Genomic DNA, 20,007 nt, shown 5'->3' with positions numbered 1-20,007 from the left:
TCCTGATGCTAGAACTTGGGCCATGTTATTAGAAGGCCTCTGAGCACCCGGTGATGGAGGCAAGCATAGGGCATTCTCTTTTTTGCAAGCTGGGAAGACTGTGCAGCACCCACCTGAGACAGTGATCAGACCACCAGCTGTCCAAAGGACAGCTCTCTGCTTGGACAAGTCCTGTCCCTGCTCTGTGCCTCAGTTTCTCCTGCGCGTATAAAGCTGATCCATCTGTGAAGTGCCGAGCAATGCTCAACTGCTGGGCAAGCACTAAGCTTTAATAATCACATTCACTCCTATGTCTTTCTACTAGCTGGGCTAAACTGATGGAAGCAGGATCTGGGCTGTCTTTGGGGCAGCAGTTTACCAATGGTGCTCAGATTGCAGTTGTGATCTCTCTCTTAACTCTATAGCTCCCAGCTCATGCTTTAACACCCAAAAGCATGGCCAGGCCAGGGTGGAGTGAGGAGGGCTGAACTACGGAGCCTGTAAGCCTGGAGCCAGGGCTAGATGGGATAATTTCAGCCACCAACTCCCGTCCCACAGACCAGCTGGTATCATCACAAAGCTGTGTCCTGTCTTGCTCCCTCTGGCTGAGTCTCCACCCCTCTCCCCTGCTCAGACTTGCCACATTGTCCACTCTCCTAATGTGATTTTTAATAGATAAATCCCCTTGATTTTCCCCATGGATTCTGGTCAGCTCCAGGCAATTAAAGGCAGCATCTGGGTGAGCTTGCTTATTAATAATGCAGTGGCTTATTAGCACCATGCAAATTTTCCAGCTCTGCTGTCTTTGCTGGCCTCCCATTTCATGACACTGCCAAATGCTGGCAAGAAAGAGATTGTGCGGGCGAGGGACCTCCCTCCCCTACTTCCCTCACCCCAAATCTTTTAGGAAGAGAAGGCTGGAGCTCAGTACTGGCAGGTGTCACTTTGATCTTGGGCATGATGGCTGTTCCTCTCAGCATTCAGATCTCACTCTCCCTCCGGAGTAATGGGGAGAGGGCCTTGGGGAGAGACAGGATTAGGATCCCGTGTCTGGAAAGCAGCTTAGGATGTAGGGGCCCACATGGTCACTTTAATGAGCCGGGCTAGCAGGGAGGAAGGAGGGTCCCCAGGTCCAACACTTGGTGCCATGTGTCACACAGCATTGGGACGTGGGGCTGAGTTACTCCCTGCACCCCATCAGCATCTGCCTTTGTTTAAAGGCATGCGTCAGGCTCCTGGAAAGGAGGTGCCATTCTTTGTTCATGGGAAGTAGGGCTGAGCCAACTTCCCTGGCCCGGTGCCAGCACAAATCCCTTCTGATGTGTGGCTCCAACCCCCATCAGTGCAGTGTGGATGGTGGAGGGATGTAGGAGGCTGAGGGCAGGAGCTGCTGTCGGTGGTGGGGGGTGTTCAGGTGCTTAGACATCCTGCCCAGGTCTTCTGCATGCGTAAAGGGTGATGCACAAGGACCAAAGTGAAGAATAAGGCAAAGCACTTTTCTGCTTTCCATGTCTGCCCATGCCCCAAATAACTATCTGCAAGCCCCCCCTTGCTGCCCCAGCCCTAAACTCCCTTGGCACAAACACAACACTTTGCCCATCTCCCTGCAAGAGCACAACTGAAGAGAGTCTGAGAAGGATGTTGAGGAACCTTGAAATGTCTGGCTGATTCCCTATTCCTCCCAGGAGGATGCCCATGCCCAGGTCATGGACAGTGAAGATAATGCTGCATCTCTTGGTTTGATTCTGTTGAGTTTTGTGGGACAGCGGGACTTGTGCTGGGGCTGGGTTCCCAGAGCAGCTCAGCACCCACCATGTACTTGGCAAGCTGAGGTCTCAGGGCAGAGCAGAAGTTGGCCTGAAGCCTGCGCCCTACCTGCCCCACTCTCAGCACAGCTCATGTTAGCGGTTCTGAAATGATTTTGTTTCTTCCTGTCTTGCCCTCCAGCCCCTTGGTGGGAGCAAGTGTCCTTGGCTGCAGGGGGCAGGGCTGGTTTCTTTACAGCTGATAGATGGTGGAGCTGATCTCCTGGCTTGTGGTCCTCCTCCCCCTTGTTCATTAATTCAGCTGGATGTATTGATCTCCCCATGCAGCCTGCAATAGGCCTTCTATTGGGCTTTAGCTGCCAGCTGCCATGGGCTGGAGATGCTGTTTATGTTGTGTGCTTGGGGAGAGGGATTTATGTCCCTTGCCCCTAGAGATGGAAGGTGTTCAGGGGCTTGAGGGGGTTGCTCTTTAACTTCACTAGTGCAGGTGCATATACGTGGGACCCAGGGTCCACGCATGGACACAAGGGCCCAGCTTATGAAATCAAATGGAGTTTGATGCTGAAAGTACCTCTGTAAGGATCTGGGCCTGAATCTTTGGGCCCCTTACTGTGTTGGTCTGTACAGTCACCATAGCTTCCTGGCATCATCCCACTCTGATTTAGTGCCAGGAACCCTGCCCCGCCTCTCCACTCCTTCCAAGTGTCTGACAGATGGGTCCAGGACATTTCCATAACTTCTCCACTCCCTCGCAGGCTCCTGTGGATGCTAGTGGAAGGATGCTAGGGTCTGAGATGGAGTTGGGAGCATGTGTCTGGGCTTTGGGGATGGCTTTTGGAGTTCAGGGGTCTGGAAGAGAGACTGAGTTTGTGCGTGCATGTGTATGGAGAGTGGGATATTTTCAGGGTGAAACCAATCAGGTTTGGAGGCCCTTCTCCTTGCACTTACTGGAGGGTCCCTGCTTGGTTCTGGCCCGGGGCTACAAGGTGATGTAGGCTGAAGCTCTGTGTGTGGGTGGGTGTTGCAGGGATCAGAATAGACTGCAACAGGCAATATACTGGGGATACTGCAGAGGAGCTAGTAGGATATAGCAGGCACTGCAGCCATGTGAGAACAACAGGCTTGGAGAGAATAGACCCCCACAATGTGGCCCTAGCTAGCTCCAGTTGCAGTCCCAGCCCTTGCTGTGGGCATCTGCCAGGGGCTTCGTGTGGGTTCCCCCAGCACTTTTCCATCCTCCCCTCCCCAGTCAGTGCAAGGCGTCCCTGTGACCCCTGCTGAGTTGTGGGGTGCACTGGCCTGGGGTGCGGCCCTTTCTTTTCCAGCTTGCCTGGCACAAAGATTGCGGGGGGGAGGAGAAAGGGAAGGCTTGGGCAGCCAGGCAGAAAGGAGCCCTGTGCATCAGGATGGAAAAGGAGATGAATGAACTGTAGAAGGGGACAGTTTTGTCCCTCTCCTTCCTGCCCTACTGCCTTGCATCCCTCTGCTAACCAGGGCACTGCCATAGCCCCTCTCTTCCCCACTGCTCCCCTCTCCCTTACCTTCCTCCCAGCCCCACAACCCCTCAGCCTCAGCCCCTCCTTCCCCTGATCTTCCACCCTGACAACCCCTTATCTTCAGCCTCTTGCTCTCACCCAGTCCCCACAGACCCTCATCATGCCCTGGCACCTTGCCTTTGCCTACCATCCATTGCCCTTTGCCACCCCCAAACTCCTCCTTCTAGTTCCCACCATTCCACCAGCTCCTCGCCCTTTCGGAAGCTTCCACCTTCCCCTGTTGCAACCACATGCCGTCCGTCCGAGCCCTTCCAGCCTTGCCCCTTTCCCTTCTCTAGCCCCCATTCCTCCCCACCAAACTGGCTCAGTTTAGGGCTAGTTCCCCATCACCAGGCTGCAAAGAAAGCACAGCAAAGGAGAGGGTGGGGGTTGTCTTACATGAGTCAGAGACCGAAGAGAAAAGAGCCGTGAGCTCAGAGGAGAGAGTCTCTAGGAACAAAAGCCTCCTCTTCATAGCTGACACCCTCACTCTCGCCTCCATGGCAACTCCAGGCCAGCCAGAGCCACGGGCCACTGGGCAGGGGCTGGTCATGGGGGGTTGACACGGGGCACTGGGGCGTGTGCTCCCTCTCTCTCTTTGCTCCGGCTTTCTTTCTTCCTTTCTTGCTTTCTGTGGAGCAGCACGTTGTGGGAGGCCACCCGCTCCACTTCTGTTCTTAGCCACTCGGCTTGGATCTCGCTGAGCTGACACAAAGCAACTTCGGTCTCGGTTTTAACCTGTGATGCAGGTTTGTGTATGTGTCCAAAACACCCAGCTCTGCTGGCAGGACTGGCACTCTCTGGACTTAGGCTATGGAGAGGGGAGCCAGGCACAAGGATAGAGGGGGCTGTGGTTGACCAACACAGTAAGGGGCCCAGGTTCTTAGAGAGGCACTTTCAGCATCAAACTCCATTGACAGCACTTGGAGAGCAGCAGGACTTCCCAGCAGGGGGGTTGTGGGTCAGAGTAAGGGGCAGTGGTACGCTGGGGAGAAGCCCGAGTTTGGGAAAGTGAGGGCTGGAGTTTGCTTGGCTTGACATGTTGCTGCCCCTTTGACCAGGTTGGAGAAGGGCAGGGGGATCTGTGCTGTCCGAGACGGTGTCTGCTCCATTAGGCCAATACAGGGAGGGGAGCGAGAGACTGAGAAGGGCTGAACAGTGCAGGGAAATGGATAGGGAACATCTCTTCTGGGAGGTGGCACCTGCTCAGTGCGGGTGTGCATCGCTGGGTATGATGTCAGTCCGGCTGGCAGCTGACACCCGCTGAAACCCAGCAGAGTGGGGGTTTCCCGATCTTCCCAGTGGCAGGCAAGATGCAGGCTGGCAGTTGCTATAGCAGCTGGTGTTCTTCTTCGAACAACAAAGAAAGTTGGGGAAAATATGTGCAGGTGGTAGGAATGCTGGCAAGAGGTTTCCCTGCCCTCCAAGCCTGGCTCTGGAGCCCCCAACTATTGGAAGACAGGGTAGATTTGCACCTTATAGACTAACCAAAGCATATATATTTATATATAACAGAAGCTCTGATGGGCTGTAGCTTACTTTACCAGATGCTGCAATCCCAGCCGTAGTATCCCCATGCAAAGAACTCTCCCAGTGCCCCTTATTTCCAAGCTCCTCCTCACATCCAGGTGTGTCTTTGCCCTCCTGATCTCCACTCGCTGGACCCCACAGTCCTCCTACCTCCACTGCTCTGGCTTCTGGCCAGGTCACATGATGCCAAGTCTGAAAATGCCCTTTTAGACTGGAATGTTTGTCATTCCTGATCCCACCCCCTTGGGGCATTTGAGGTATTTGCACTCCAGCCTAAGAGCCCGTCAGCCCTGGGCCCAGCTATGGCTCTTCAGCACCAGGTGTTTGTTGAGCTAACAGTCCTGTTTCAAGAACAGAGCACTCGGGGTCCAGGGTTATCCTGTGCAATCCCTGAGAGCAAGCTGGGGGAAGGGGGACTGGCAGCTGATGTGGGCTGGAGAGGGACGTGGGCTGCAGGACTGGGGGGGGTTGCGGCGTGGGCTGTATATGCGGAGCAGGGAAGGGAGTGTGGAGTGGGGTGAGGCCTGAGGAAGCATGTTCAGCTGGATGGACGCTGCTTGGAGGCAGGTGGAGCAGACAGACATGGGTCTCAAGGTGGGGCCTGTCTCTGCAACCCAAGGAGGTGTCTGGGTGCAAGCAGAGCTGGGGGGACCTGACGTGCTAAGGGGATCCTGTTGTTCTTCTGTGAGAAGGGATGGTGACACTTCTGTCCTGCCTCGGTGGTATCAGCCCTCCTGGGTGTGTGTGCTGAGGGGGAGAAGTATTTACTCTCTGAGTTTTGGTAGGGGGCAAGAGGCCAGGGCAATGGGCACTCAGCAAATAGGCTAACACACTGGTAGCGCTGTGAATCCTCTGCAGGCAAGTGGCCTTTTTGTCCTCTCCTCATGCTGCAGGGGAGCCAGCACGCATGGTGTGGGAGACGAATGCCCACTCTAGGCAGGATGCCTTCGCCCCACAGCAGACCTGCACCTGGGCTGGTGCTGAATGATGGCACCAGCACTCAGCCAGGGACTCTGGGGACCCAGCTTGTTCCTTCATTTTTCTCCTTTGCTGCAGATGCTGTTGGGGGCCATGATAGTTGACTAGCTTCTGGGGAAGGCTGGACTCCTGTCCACATCTCTTCCAGGCTACTTGTTCCCAATCCAGCTGGGATGTTGGCCACTTTGCAGCTTTGGAAACAGGAGCTTTCTCTTGTCTTGGGGCCTAAATACCTTCCCAGCCAAAGCTCTGCCCACTCAGCCTCAGGTTTCACTTATAGACTGGCAGACTGGTTCTGGTAGATTGACCCCCAGTGAGACAGAGAGAGGTAGCTAACTGTGTTAGTCTGGAGTCAGGCAGAAGGCAGGGTAGATTTGCACCTTATAGACTATTTATAGTTCTGTGTATAACTAGAAGGGTAGTAAAACACTGGTACAGGTTACCCAGCAAGACTGTGGACTCTCCATCCTTGGAAGTTTTTAAGATCCAGATAGATGAAGCCTTGTCTGGGATGATCTAGTTGGGGCTGGTCCTGCTTTGAGCAGGGGGTTGGACTAGATGTGACCTCCTGAGGTCCCTTCCAAGCCTCATTTTCTACGATTCTATAGCATAAGCTTTCACGAGACCAAGCTCACTTCATCAGATGCTGTGAAACAGCCAATGTCTTCTTCAAAACTGCTATCATTATGTTTTAGAGGCAACACCCCTACATGAGAAGACTGGACAGTTCATGCTTCCTGGAGAGGGATGCATTGGATTAGCTGTCTGCAGTTTCAGGCTGGCTACACTGTACAACAACAGGCAGTGGGGTGCATTTCTCCTTGCTCCCCTGCCTAGTGGTCTCAGCTCTGCTCTGGAGAGTCCATCTTTGGCCTATTAAGTCTTTCTGCACAGCCCCCACCAGGGCGCAGTTCACATTCGCAGTGCTGGGGCTTGCTTTGTTTCTGGCATGTTTGTACAATGGATTATCTCAGTGCCAGCTTGCTGCTCTGATGACACACTACCACTGGGATGCAGCTATCTCTGGGGAGGATGATGAGCATGCAAGGAAAAGGGAATATGGATGGAGCCCCAGGGAAATTCCCACGGTCTTAGAGAAAAGTGACTGGTTTTTAGCCCTAATGGGCCAAGTGCAAAGACTGGGAGTCAGCAGGGGTCTTTCCCAGCTTGCTTGGGGGGGGGGAGTTAATTTCTAGCAATTCGAGCAAGTCACTGGGAATCGCAACACGTGGGTCCTATTCCAGACTCCTGCACTGACTTGCTATTGTGCCTCTGTTTCGTCGGCAGTAAAACAGGGTTGATTATATTGATCTCTCTTTGCAAAATGCTTTGAGATCCAGCGAGGAAAATGCTGTGTGTTATAATGAATTAGGGTGGGTGTGTGCATGAGAGAGAGAGACCGAGAGGGAGATCACTGCCTTCTGTGGAGTGGAATGAGAACTGCTCATCTGTGTGTCATAGCCACTATATTGCTAATAGCTGAAGGAGATTCTTCACAGAAAAAGAGGCTTTTGGTTTTGGAGTGAGGGGAGTCTCCTTTTTGCACTCTGTGAGTGTTTGCCCAAGGTGGCCTCAAGTAGGGGTCAGTATGCAATAGGTAAATTTGGTCTCTAAATGTGCCTCTTTGCAGGGGGATGGGCTCATTAATGGGACAGGTTTCCTATATGATGGAACCTTTGGCTGCCTGACAATGTGTCAGAGTGGCATGATTGGGGCCTGGGTCACTGGAGTGAAGTGAGATGGGGTGCCAGGCCTGGCATCAGGCCAGATCACTTTAAGGGGGCTACCCTGGGAGTCCGCCCAGTGAGCACTGCCTGGCTCAGCCCACCTGTCCCTGAATGGAGAGTGCAGCGAGACGATTTGGCCTCACATCCTGGTGCTACAATGGGTACCTCTGGTGCAGACTTCTACGCAGTTGTAAGCAGGCTTTTAACTGTCTGTTCCCAGCTCCATTGCCTTCCTCTTATCAGAGCTTGAATCCTGAGCCTAAACTCCTTACCAGATATCTCAGTTTGGAGACATCTGGTGCCCTTGTAGACAGTCCCATGGAGCCAGTGAGCCCCTGGCAGATCCAGTGAGAAAATTGTGACCTGTCTCCTAAGTGCTGTGGTTTGGGAATGTGTCAGCAGGGAGAATCTGTTCAGAGGCATACAGCAAAGCTGCATCCAGCCTGGTGGTTGGAGCAAATGTGCTGTGAGTGATATCCTGGATGGTTGTTGGTGCCGAGGAGATGCAATGACATTGCCCTGAGATCCCACCCTTTCATGTATATAACTCGCTGAGCAGCTCTGCCTAATCTGCAGGGAGTGTGGGGGTCTGGGTCTAGGGGCCCTGGGTCAGCTCCTGCTGCTGGGGTTGAGAGGGCAAAGCCAGGCTGGCGGCTTTAGATAGCACAGGATCTTGACATGGAGGATGGATGGATGGGGAGGAAGTTAGTTGGGGCAGGGGGAAGTATAAGCCTTTGCTGCACAGGCTGGGATCCCCAGTATCTACCTGCACTGCAGAAGGCCCAATGGGGTTGGGTTGGAGCTGGTGGTGTCTTGGGGATGCTGAACATGGCTCTTGACTCCCTGCATTCAGTGACAAATCTCTCCCTGCAACTGGAAAGGGACACCTGGGTTCTGACCCGTGGAAAGTTGTTCATGAGGCGGGTTGATTTCTTCTCATCCAGGGCCAGGGGGTGGGGAGGGGATGGTGGACTGATGCCATGGCTGTCTGGTAGGGGGACAGTGAGTCCCCCTCTATGGGACTGCATCAGAGGATCTTCTCTGAGTACCTTACTTGGCACCTTCGTGGCATAGTGCATCTGAGAGCTGGGTAGTGCTGGTGTATACAGATCCTATTTGCCGGGTACATGGTGGGAGTGAGTGCCTGGGGTCTGGGCTAGCAGGGAATTCCTGGAGCGGGAGGAAATGCCTGGCGGGGGGAGCTAGTGGAAAGGCATCAGTGGAGCGGGCACTTCACATCCACAGGGTACCCAGCTGTCAGCACGATAGGACAGGTCAGGGCAGAGCTGAAACATGGACTAAGCAGGTGAGGGCGGGCGAGACGAGCCTGCTGTAGGCGGCAGTGTCATCTCTCCTGGGCGGCAGACTGGCGGCTTAGCTGGGGCACAGCTGAGTGCTTTGGATCCATGGGTGGGTGGGTGATTGCAGCCCAGAAAGCCCCGCTCCACACTCTCTCCCTCTCACTCCTGTCTTTGCCCATCACCAGTGCAAACTCAGTGGAGCTGAGGTGAGGGATTAATATTGCACTGGAGGGGAAATGGGGGTGGACCCTGTGCCTCAGTTTCCCTCAGTTGGAGCAAATGGCACTTACCTTGCCCCTGACTAACCCGCTATTCCCAGGAACCCCCCACCTCCTGCATGCATCTCCTGCGGGCCCCCGGGTTTCCCTTCACGAGGGCATCAGACTCTGGGCTGGGGAGGGTTGGGACCGTGGCAAGCGGGGTTGTGTGCCTAGCGCTCTCCCCGTGTTGCTCTCGAGAGGAAAGGCGGCCACGTGAGGCTCTTTGTTTAAGAGGCGTTGCTATGGTGATCTCAAGGCGGTGGTGAAGCAGCCACGTTTTTCACAAGGGAGGGGTGGGCTTTGGGGGAAGTTGAGCTCCCCTTTGTCCCCCAGCGACTTCCCTGGGCAGGGAGCGCTCTGCACAAGGGCATCACTGTCAGCCCTGGTGATTAATCCCCCAGGGCTGGGACAATGGCTTTGCTTAGGAGAGGAAATGGAGAGGGCAGAAGATCTAGGTCCTTTGCTGTGGGGCTTGTCCGGGGAAGGGAGGATCCCCCTCACCTGAGGGGCCGGTCCTGCCCCTGCCCCTGTCCCTATCCCTATCCCTGGGGTACGGAGACTGGCAGCCCCACTTGGAAGCCCCCTGAGCTGGTGTATGGCGGACAGAGAGCACAGGGCAGTCTGCTCCTTGCCCAGCTCTGCTCTGTACCTTTCTCCCCATGAGGGGTGGGGCCCTGCAAAGCTGCCCCCTTCTCCCTGGCAAGGCTGCCCTCTATCCCTGGGTGGATGGATGATTGTTTGCTGTGGAGCATTAGACCAAGGGGCTGGGAGCGAATGGCCTGAGCACTGTCACCAGACACAGACAGTGCTTGAGGCTGGCAAGGATTGGGATGTGCTACCCACTGGCCACCCAGGGGCTGTAATCTGGACCCACCCTGTCCTTCATCTCTAGTTCCTGTGTTGGGAAGTAGGCTCATCCTCTGGTCCCTGCCTTCTCATGGATGCCTGATTTGGGCCTTGCAAACCTCCCTGGAGCTACTAGCTCCGTCCGCCAACCCCTCCCTGTGGCTTTCAGCTCAAGGCCAGGAGGGTCTAGTGCTTTTCAGCTGCCCTCAACAGCCCAGGCCCTTCCTTGTGAGCAGTGCTGCCCCTCCTGGGGCTGGTGTTTCTGCCTGGGAAAGGGCTTATTTTTGCAAAAAAAAAGTAAAATAAATTCTCTCCATATAACTTTACCTCCAACACTCTGCCAAATGGCCCCTGTGGTTCACTTGGCAGATCAAAGCCCACTTTGATCGTTAAACCATTAAAAACCCATTACACAGTTTGCACCGTGCACCCATCTCCAGATCTGTATCCCCATGCACTGCCGTCCTCAAAGGGCCAGCCCTTGAAAAAGTCTGCGCCAGACTCCGCTCCACCAGATGAGATCTGCCGTTTCTTTCCTGTTGTCCTTTTCTGTCTTCCTGTAGTACCAGTACGTTTCACTTAGTCCCATTTTAATACAGCCCCACACTGTGGTGTCTGAGTGTCTGTTTATGAGCAGATTCCTGGCTTTCAACAGTGCAGACCTGAAGCAGGATATGAACTGGTCGAAGCAAGCTGTGAGGGTCCCTTGCTGTATGGTCAGGTGCCTGTAGAGAAGGACTGGGATGTGTGGGATCCCCTGTGTCTGTCCCTCTAACCATGGCAGCTGGGAGCACTGCTCCTGCTGCCTTCCCTCCTGGTCTGGGAGAGAGGGATCCTTGCCAGGGGCCATGCTGGGGGTATCCTGGCTCCTCTGGGAGCTGGGAAATGGGGCACCTGTGCCAAGAGCAGCCTTCACATTCCTTGCAGTGTGTGCCAGGGGTGTTTGTAGCAAATACAGCAACTCTCAATGCGGTAGCAGCAGATTTTTGCCATATTTCAAATGAGGCTGGTTAATTATTGACAATACAAGTGGTTTGTAACAAGCCTGTGGCTTGGAGCCAGGCTAGATACTTACTGGTATTAGCCAGTAGATTTAACCAGTTAGCTAATCTGACATGCATTTGGACTAGGATTAGGAGTAGGGACAGTCCCTTTTCTGTCTTCCCATGTGTTGCCCCCACCCTTTCCCCTGCTGTTATAGAGCCCACCACTTTTCCTCTCTCCCTACAACTTCTAGGACCCAGCTGCCTCTCAGGGGTCAGTCTCCCAGGGGCACATCCAGAGGGGTGTAGCATGGCCGCACACCCCTTTTGGGTTGGAGCATATCACAGAAGTCTCTGGGGACTTTCTTAATTCCCTAAAGAAGATGAAAATCCCCATCTCTCCCCATCTGTCTCTGTTGCTTTCCCCACTGTTCTGGAGGTGGTTGAAACACCAGAGCTGCTCTTGCCTGCCCCAGCCAAGCTGCATGTGAACTGGGCTCAGTTGGGGGTGGGGAAAGCGGCAATGGGGGTGGGTGGGGGAGATGGCAGGGAATGGGGGAACTACTTTCCTGCTGTGCTGTTGCCACTGTTCCCATCCCCAGATGAGCCCTGCTCCAGTGCACTCAGCTGGAGTGGACAGGACCAGCTCTGGGGCTTCCCTTACCCCCGAAACAGCAGGGAAAGCAACAGTGACAGGTGGGGGGCAGGATTTTCACTTTAGGCACTTAAAGTCTTCAGAGGCTCCTGAGAGTGGTCTGCCTACCATAGTGGGGGCAGAGGAGGTGGGGAGCTGAGGGTGTAGCTACCCCTGCAGTGCAAGTTGCTGTTTTTGCACCCCACTTTGGGAAATCCTGGATCCACCCCTGTCTGGGACCCACCTGACAGAGCTCACAACTAGCTGACTTTGCCTACCAGGAGGGTAAAAGGCTTTCTTTCCCAAATGTCGCAGAAGAGAAACTGCTCAGGACTTCAGAACAGCGTGGAGAGGGTTCCAAGTGCAGCCAGTGGGACCCAGCAGGAGATTATCAGGGGGGTAGATGAAAGGCCTCTGCCTATGTGCCATCCATGCCAATACAGTCATCACCCTGCCCTAAGCTATCCTCTAGAATGCAAGCAGGGAAGGCTTAAAATAAAGCAGCGTCTTCAGGAAATCCTGTAAAGTATTTTGGTTTTATTGTAGGGATTTTGGCAATAAATTATTTCTACTAAGCTAATGTTTCTCAGAGTGGGGTATGCAGCAGACTTCTTGAGGCTATGAGAGAAGAAGGGATGGGGAAAGCAGAAGAGGGGGTAGAGGAAATGTAAATAGGGGGAAAGGAAGAACACAGAAAAAATGAAGAACAATTGTACAATATCTCATAGGCTGTGTGAGCGGGGCTGGTAGGGACATAATGTGTTTGTTTTGCATTTTTAATGTGGAATCCTAGAGGGACCCAGGACTTTCAAAACAGAAAAGGGGAACAGGACTCAGCCATGCCTGAGAGCCCTGTACTAATGCAAGAAAGCCACCTTGTTCTGAATAGGGGCCAAGGAAGATAAGGGCATTTCCCTGCTTGCTGCCCCATGGCCATAGCCGGAGCAGTGATGGTTTGGTGGGATGTTTCTGTGCTGAATGGAAGCAGTGCCAGGTATTACTATTGTGAGGACTTTGGCAATGAAAGTTGCTACTGTTAAGACCATCCCAACACCGTTTGACATGGAGGCTGCTTGCCTGGGGCAGCATCCACCCCAGAGAAGTGCTATGACCCATGGACACTAGCCTGGATTAGATTTAGGGGTAGGGACCTAGCAGAAGCCTGGTCTGTTCCCTTTCTGGTACCTGAGTGGGACATAGCAGGCCTTCCCCATCTCCATTCTCCTTGATGCTTGGCAGATGTATATCTCAGATTCCTAGCCCACAATGGACACACCACTCAGTCTCTGAGCCCCTGGGGTTTTGGACACACAAGACCTTGCTCAGGCAACCTCTCTCATCCACCTCCTAGCAGCCTGTATTGATTATCTACTAGTTAATGTAACCTCATCAAAGCCACCAGGAGGGCAAGAGGCAATTAGCTGATAACAGGAGAGGTCCAGGGTCAGGAAGCTTCATGGTCCTGGCTGGCATTAAATCCTGCTGGGTTTGTGGGTGGTGAACCAGCCACCAGCTGCAGGGAGGGGACACTAGGCTGCTAATCAGGCCTTGGAGCATTGTTCCGGTGTGCGTGCCACCCGCTGTGGAAAGACTCTTTTGACTGGTGATAATCAGGGTCATCCCTCTGCTTCATCAGGTCCAAGGCCTCTGACAAGCCCATGGGCTCTTGAAGGGGGCAGGGTGGGTGGGCAGCCTGGCTAATAGGTTGCATGACCTGTCTCTGGGCTGCTTCAGCCTCTCCTGTCCTAACACCGGCCATATGGATAGGGCCCCTTTTTTTCCAAATCCGTTGCGTTTGTCTCGGTGCACAGTGCCGCCCCAGCACCTTATGCACAGACTCATTTATCTTCATCCTAGCACAGCGGGTAAATTAACAGCATTGTCCCATATTGCTTGTGGGAACACTAAGGCATGAAGAGAGGAAGCGACTTGCCTGAGGTCACATAGCAAGTCTGTGCCATAGTCAGGAACAAAACCTAGGAGTTTTAGCACTGTCCCACTTCAGCTTCCCAGACCAAGCGGGGGATCATGGCAGTTCAGCTGAGCTGTTCGCATGGATCAGTAACCCACATGCAGCTTGGTGGCTCTGTATTTTCCCTGCCCAGTGCTTTGATGTTGTGCACCCCGGGCTGGGGCATTCTGTTGGGGAATTTCCTTCACAGCTATGGGGTGGCCAGGTGGATTGGTTTGTCTCTGGGCCAAAGCGAGGGGTGGGGAAGAGTATCCTTCCTGCCTTTGTCCTGCTTCACACCACCTGTCCTCCCCAGTCAGGGATTCCCTGGGGACGTCTCTTGGAAGGAAGTAGCATTCACTTTCATCCTGTGACCTCCCTGTGCTGTGCTTGTGGCCACAGCCTCCTGCTTGTGTGTGCTTGTGGCTGCTGTGTAGGGGATTACCAGGATGCAACGTGTACTTCCTCTATGGTTATCTGTAATAAAACACTTTATATCCCTCCGGCTTAAATACCAGTTTGGGGATTCTTCCTCGTCTGGAACAGCATAGGCACAGTGCTTCCTTTCTGTACAATGTCTCAATCAATCTGCTGGTAGTTAAAGCCCAGACCTGGGTTCTTTTCCAAGCTCTGCTGCTGAAGTCGTTGTTGATCTTGGGTGATTTACTGTCCTCACTCTCTGCCTCCGTCAGAGGAGGATAATGATACAGTCCTCATATGGGTGGGGAAAGCTGTGTCCCTTTTCCAGCTGGGTTAAATAGGCATCTTCTTGTATGGACACACCACGTGTTAATACGGATCTAACGTACACTGATTTTGTACGCTGGTGTAAGTTACACCGGCATCTTGAACAGACAGGCATACAGCTAGCCCAGAGTAGTGGCTGCAGTAGCCCCTATTACTTCCTTTTGTCAGTAGGTGGCAAGGGAGCAAGTAATAGTATGCGTGCCTCGAGCCTGGCATAGAGGTGGACACACGGCTCCTACTTCCGAGTGACTTACACTGGTGTAGTTTTCATCCCTGACTGTGACCAGTGAATTCTGTACTGGAGTTTAATAAGTGACACTAGCACAGCGTCACTCCTTCTTTACACCGGTACAAGAGAAAGTTACACTGATGTAAGTGGGTTGTGTATCAACATAAATACCGGATTGGATCAGATCACAGGTCTGCCTTGCCCAGTATCTTTGTATCTCAGTGGCCTCCATCTAGCCATTGGGTGGTGGGGGGTGGGAGGGGTTGTAGCTCCTAATAGACCTAGGCCCGCTGCCAGTGTATAATGAATAGGCTTGTATCTCAGTGGCAGAGAGTGGTGGCCAAGGAAAAGTATTTATGCCGGGCCTGTCCAGATTGACCTGTTCCCCTGTCCCTTTCCCCCCTGCATTGGGAAGCTCGGGGAGTCCTAACTTGGAGGCTGCACTTCTAGCTCTCATGTTGACTCTCCACAGATGGCCTATCCTGCAGGAGTTTGTCCAGCCCGCTGTTGAACCTGGTTAAATGATCAGCCTCTACATCGTCTTGTGGCAATGAGTTCTGCAAGTGCATTACACACTGTGTGAAAAATAACTTCCTTTTGTTTGTTTTAAACCTGTCTCCTAATTTCATTGCATGTCCCTGAGCTCTAGTAGTGTGAGGAACATTAAATCACAAAGCCATATTCACTTTCTCCACACTATTCATGATTTTTACAGGCCTCTGTCATATCACCCCCTTAGTCATCTTTTCATTAGCTGAGAAGTCCTAGCCTCTTCTTATGGAAACTTCTCCTTATCTCGATCACCTGTGCTGCACATCTGTATACCTTTTCTACCACTACTATATCCTTTTTTGAGGTGAGGGGATCAGAACTACATGGGGTGGAAGAACGGTCAAAAGGTAAAGGGAAGGCATCTGAGAAAGATAAAAGGGGAAGAGCTTATGAGGTGACCCAGGCCTTGGCAGTCAGGGCTGAATGTGTGCCAGGGGAAGGCTGTATAGCCATCCCCTGTGTACCCGAGTTGTCCCCTTCTTCACCTGACACCTGTCTGTGAAAGGCTGCATAGTCACTTTAAACCATGCTACCCTGACAGGCACCAGCTTTGGAAAGGTTTGGTTCAGAAGAAACTTAACATCAGATATATGCCCCATATCTGTGTGCATGCTGCGCCCCAGCCCTGGCTGGGATCACCACATTGACAGCCTCGCTGGCTGGGATCACCACCGCTAGGCTTCTCCTACACACACTTCTACTGATACCCCTCCATCCCCACCTACAGTCAGGGCCGTCCCTAGGGTATGGCGAATGGGGGCAACCTCCCTGGGCCCCGTGCTTTGGGGGGGCCCCGTGGAACCAGGTGGAGTGGCCATGGCCCCTCCTGCAGGGCCCACCTGGAGCTGGTGGCTCAGCTCTGCACCATGGAAGAAGCACGGAGACACCCCCCTCTGCCCTTTGCAGGGGTACCATGGCCCCATGCAGTGTTAAGGGGACCCTGTACAGGCTGATTTGCCCCGGGACCCACACCCCACTAGGGTTGGCTCTGCCTACAGTCCTTCACTATCCCAGCCGTGGGGCCTTTCTCATCTACATGGGTTGCGTGGAAGATTTTGTAATGTAGGACCCTCTTTGGCCAGCAGACAGACTTGAACTCAGCCCTGCAGGGGTACAGAAAGCCAGTGCGTGGTATACTGGGGGCTAGGTATTAATCCTGTACCTTCTTTTTCTGCAGATGGGATCCACAGTGTGGCAGCCCAGTGTACCCTGCAGGTGACCATCATCACCGATGAAATGTTGACCAACAGCATCACGCTGCGACTGGAGAATATGTCCCAGGAGCGCTTCCTGTCTCCCCTTCTGGCGCTCTTCCTGGAGGGGGTGGCAGCTGTGCTCTCGGCCCCCCGCCAGCACGTGGTGCTCTTCAACATCCAGAATGATACGGATGTACGAGCTGCCCGCATCCTCAACGTCAGCCTCTCGGTGCTGCTGCCCAGTGGGGCCCGTGGGGGACGCTTCTTCCCCTCTGAGGACCTCCAGGAGAGGCTGTACCTGAACCGCACGCTGCTGGCGGCCATCTCGGAGCAGCGGGTGCTGCCCTTTGATGACAACATCTGTCTGCGAGAGCCCTGCGAGAACTACATGCGCTGCGTGTCTGTGCTGAAGTTTGACAGCTCAGCACCCTTCATTGCCTCTGACACTATCCTCTTCCGGCCCATCCACCCTGTTAACGGCCTGCGCTGCCGCTGCCCCACTGGCTTCACTGGTGACTACTGTGAGACTGAGATTGACCTGTGCTACTCCAGCCCCTGCGGCAGCAATGGGCGCTGCCGCAGTCGCGAGGGCGGCTACACCTGTGAGTGCCACGAGGACTTCACTGGTGAGTGTGGAGACTCGACCTTGGCACAGCCCAGCCACAGGGGCACGGATAGGGCCTCAGAGATTCCTCATAGTGGAAAGGGCTTTTCTTGTTCTAACCCACCTCTATCCATCCCAGCCCTTTATCTAGCTGTCCATCTCCCTACACATCCATTCTTTGTGTTTTCATTTCCATACCTGTCCCTTTATCCATCCCTCCACCCAATACACAGCTACACGATCCATGATCCCACATATGCATCTCTCCACTCCTCTACTCATTGATCCTTCCATCTACTCTTCCATTCCTGTATGTCCTCCTTTACTTACACACACACACTGTCTCTCATTCTTCATTTATCCCTCCCTTTCTATTCATTCATCCTGATGCAGATCCATTTCTCATTCACATTAGATCCATCCCAATCAAAAATAGTGATTTTTCTTCCTAGATCTGCTGGTTTGTCCATGAACAACACCTACATCCCTATTACTGTCTTGTTTTTGCTGCTTGATTTTCCTCCTTTCAACTTATTTTCCTCTCCCTTTTTCCTTTCCATGGGCTTCCCACCCTTTCTCCACCGCTGTTGTAAGTCTGGGCTCAGCCTGTCAGCCCTCTGTGACTGAGCCTTTCCAAGCTCTGGTTGGCGGAAGCAGCCCAGATGTGTTCCTGGGTCAGCAGTAGAGTGGGGGGTAGAATAGAGATACAAGGGGATGGGGTTACATTTCTGTTCTGAGGATGAAGGATAATTCTAGGCTGCATATAGGGGGAAGTATTGATACTAGGGATGAACCTCACCTTCAGCCTTGTGGCAAGCACTTGCCAACCCCAGCACAGCAAGGCAGAGATGACTCGGATCTTACCCACTGCACTGGGAGCCCTGAGCTGGCTGTCTTTGCTGAGTGAGCACAAGTCATGCAGAGCGTGTCCTGGGCCAGGGAGGTGCCTGCATTCCTCCTTCTGCACCAGGCTCAGTGTGTGACAAGGGAGAGGCAATCTGGCAAAAACAGCCCCAGTTCCTAGAGGCCAGACAGAACCAGATCCTTCCACCAAAAGGCTGGGGCAGTGGACTGCTCCTCCAACATACCCTGCGATTCCAGCCCAAAGGGAGGGTGCTGCTGCAGTAGGAAGGGGCTGTACCTTGCCGATTTTCCTGGCTTTGGGCTTGTAGGAGCCAGAGCCACCCAGGACAAGACTTCCTTGGTGCTACTTTCCCCAGTTACGTTGAGTCAGTCTTACAGCGGGAAGTACCTTGAAGCCTGAACCCCCATTATATCAGGCTGTTTGCCCCCTGTGCCCGTGTGCTCTGTCCAGGAGGTTTTGCTATGGAGCTGTAATGGCAATATATTCTCAGCATCCCACCCAAGTCCCTGGCTACTCACTGGGCCTATTAACACTGGGACAAGCCTTGGCACTGCCTCTGAACTAAGACTGCAAATATATTGCACACAGGGACATCCAGATGCCACCAGGTGGGACCAGTCCCCTGTCATTGACCCCTGCCCAGGTAGGACTGGAACCTGAGACACGGGTCCCCATGGTTTAGTTCTTTCAGCTTGCCTTGGCTTAGCTGAGTGGTGGGGACAAGGCCTGAGCTTTGCAAACCAGCCACTGACTTCAGCTCAGATTCCCTCTACTCCCTGTGGCACTGAGCACTGGTCTTTGACCTGGGAACCACCTTCCTTCTGCCCAGAAGTGGATGTTGTGAAAATAATCATAGAGGAAGGGCCTTCCTCAGTACTTCATAGTGGGTTCTGCTGGCTGGCTGTGAGCGATGGTAACCGGAGGGAGAGGAATCTGGCCATCCCTGAGGTCGCTAGGTTAAACCCAGCCTGGGAGTAGTAATGACCCACTAAGGTCTGTTGTGTAGATTGCCACAGGCCGTGGTTTTGGGTGGGCTCCCAAGTGCCACAAGCCTGGCAGAGCCCATTCCCCAGTCATTGAGCATCCATAGATGAGTGGTCAGGCATTGAAACGGGCTGTCTAGAGAAGTTGTGGAATCTCCATGCTTGGAAACTTGCAGAAGCAGGTTAGACAGACACTTGCCTGGGAGGCTGAGCTGACGGCATGGATGCCTTCCATGTGGACCGAGCAGGCCAGATGGTACAGAGGAGCGATTGGGAGGAGTTGGGGCGGGGCGGGCAGCACTCCTACCCAAGCTGCTCAGAGAGGGCAGCCCAGGGCAGGGTGGGATTTCCAGACACAAGAGCAGGGAGGATTAGCAGGTAGGCAGGGCTGGGCAGAGGAGTGCAAGGAGTGCCGCTGCCTGGAGGCATGGCTGATCTGCAGGTAAAATGCAGCACAGCAGCATCTCCCTGCCAAAGTACCTGCAGAGTGGCACATGGGGTTGGGCAGATCTCCAGGCTCCATCAACCCCTGGCTCCAACTAGCAGGTTCATAGGAAAGTAGGGCTGGGAGAGACCTTACAAGGTCATCTACCCCAGCCCCCTGCTCAAGGCAGGATCATCCCTGATGAACTCCACCTGAAGCCTGGCAGGGGTGGCTGGTAGTTCTGTCTGTTTAATTGTCTCCCTAGGCCTGGCATCTCTGTCCCTTCCACCATCCAGTCCAGCAGCCTGCATGGCAAGCCTGCTGTCAAGGGAGATGCTTTTCACTGGTGGGCCAGACTCTGCTGGCTGGGGCTCTGGGTGGAGGCATGCTTGAGAAGAGGGCTGGATCCCTCAGGCAGTGACTGTGGGCTGTCCGACTCCCTGCAGCTCCCATGCCATGCCCCATCAGTGGTGTTGCTGATGCAGAGCTCAGGCTGTTGTTTCTGTGCGCCCTGGGGATGGATCAGAGATGCCACATGGGCTCCAGCAGGGAGTGCGCTGCTAGCTTAGGGCCAGTGCGAGGAGTGCCGCTGTCTGGTAGACGTGCCCTACTAACACGTGTGTTAAGTAGTTTTAGGCTGGCAGAATGACAGGGCTGTGATGACACATCAGCATGTGGGCTTGCAGGTAGAAATTAAACTACCCCTCACTCCAACCTACCTGCTGCAGCCACTGGTTCTGCAGGGCTGGCCTGGGAGCACCAGCTGAGCAGGAAACTTGGCCCATTGGCCATACTTTGTGGCCCCAGCCTCTGGCTCAGGCTCTGTGCCCGCTGCTGTGCTCCTGCCCATTGCCCTGCAGCACTGTGTCCCTTCAGTGCTGGTGTGATGACGTGGCATCAGGACCCCACATGACGTG

At 53.9% G+C, this 20,007-nt stretch overlaps 1 protein-coding gene across 1 annotated transcript in view; it reads left to right on the top strand.

Annotated features, from left to right (window-relative positions):
* CELSR2 (cadherin EGF LAG seven-pass G-type receptor 2) overlaps positions 1-20,007 on the top strand; it is a gene marked incomplete at its 5' end in the record, with an annotated part of 77,399 nt that overhangs the window by 11,405 nt on the left and 45,987 nt on the right. The window contains one exon of the mRNA XM_006034379.3: positions 16,196-16,840. Coding sequence (XP_006034441.1) covers positions 16,196-16,840 — 645 coding nt within the window. The remainder of the gene's footprint in view (positions 1-16,195; positions 16,841-20,007) is intronic.

The sequence above is a fragment of the Alligator sinensis genome, unplaced genomic scaffold (genome assembly GCF_000455745.1).
Source record: "Alligator sinensis unplaced genomic scaffold, ASM45574v1 scaffold872_5, whole genome shotgun sequence".
In the NCBI taxonomy this organism is placed as follows: domain Eukaryota; kingdom Metazoa; phylum Chordata; order Crocodylia; family Alligatoridae; genus Alligator; species Alligator sinensis.
The sequence above is the reverse complement of the archived record's forward strand: the minus strand, read 5'-3'. Positions and strand labels throughout refer to the sequence as shown.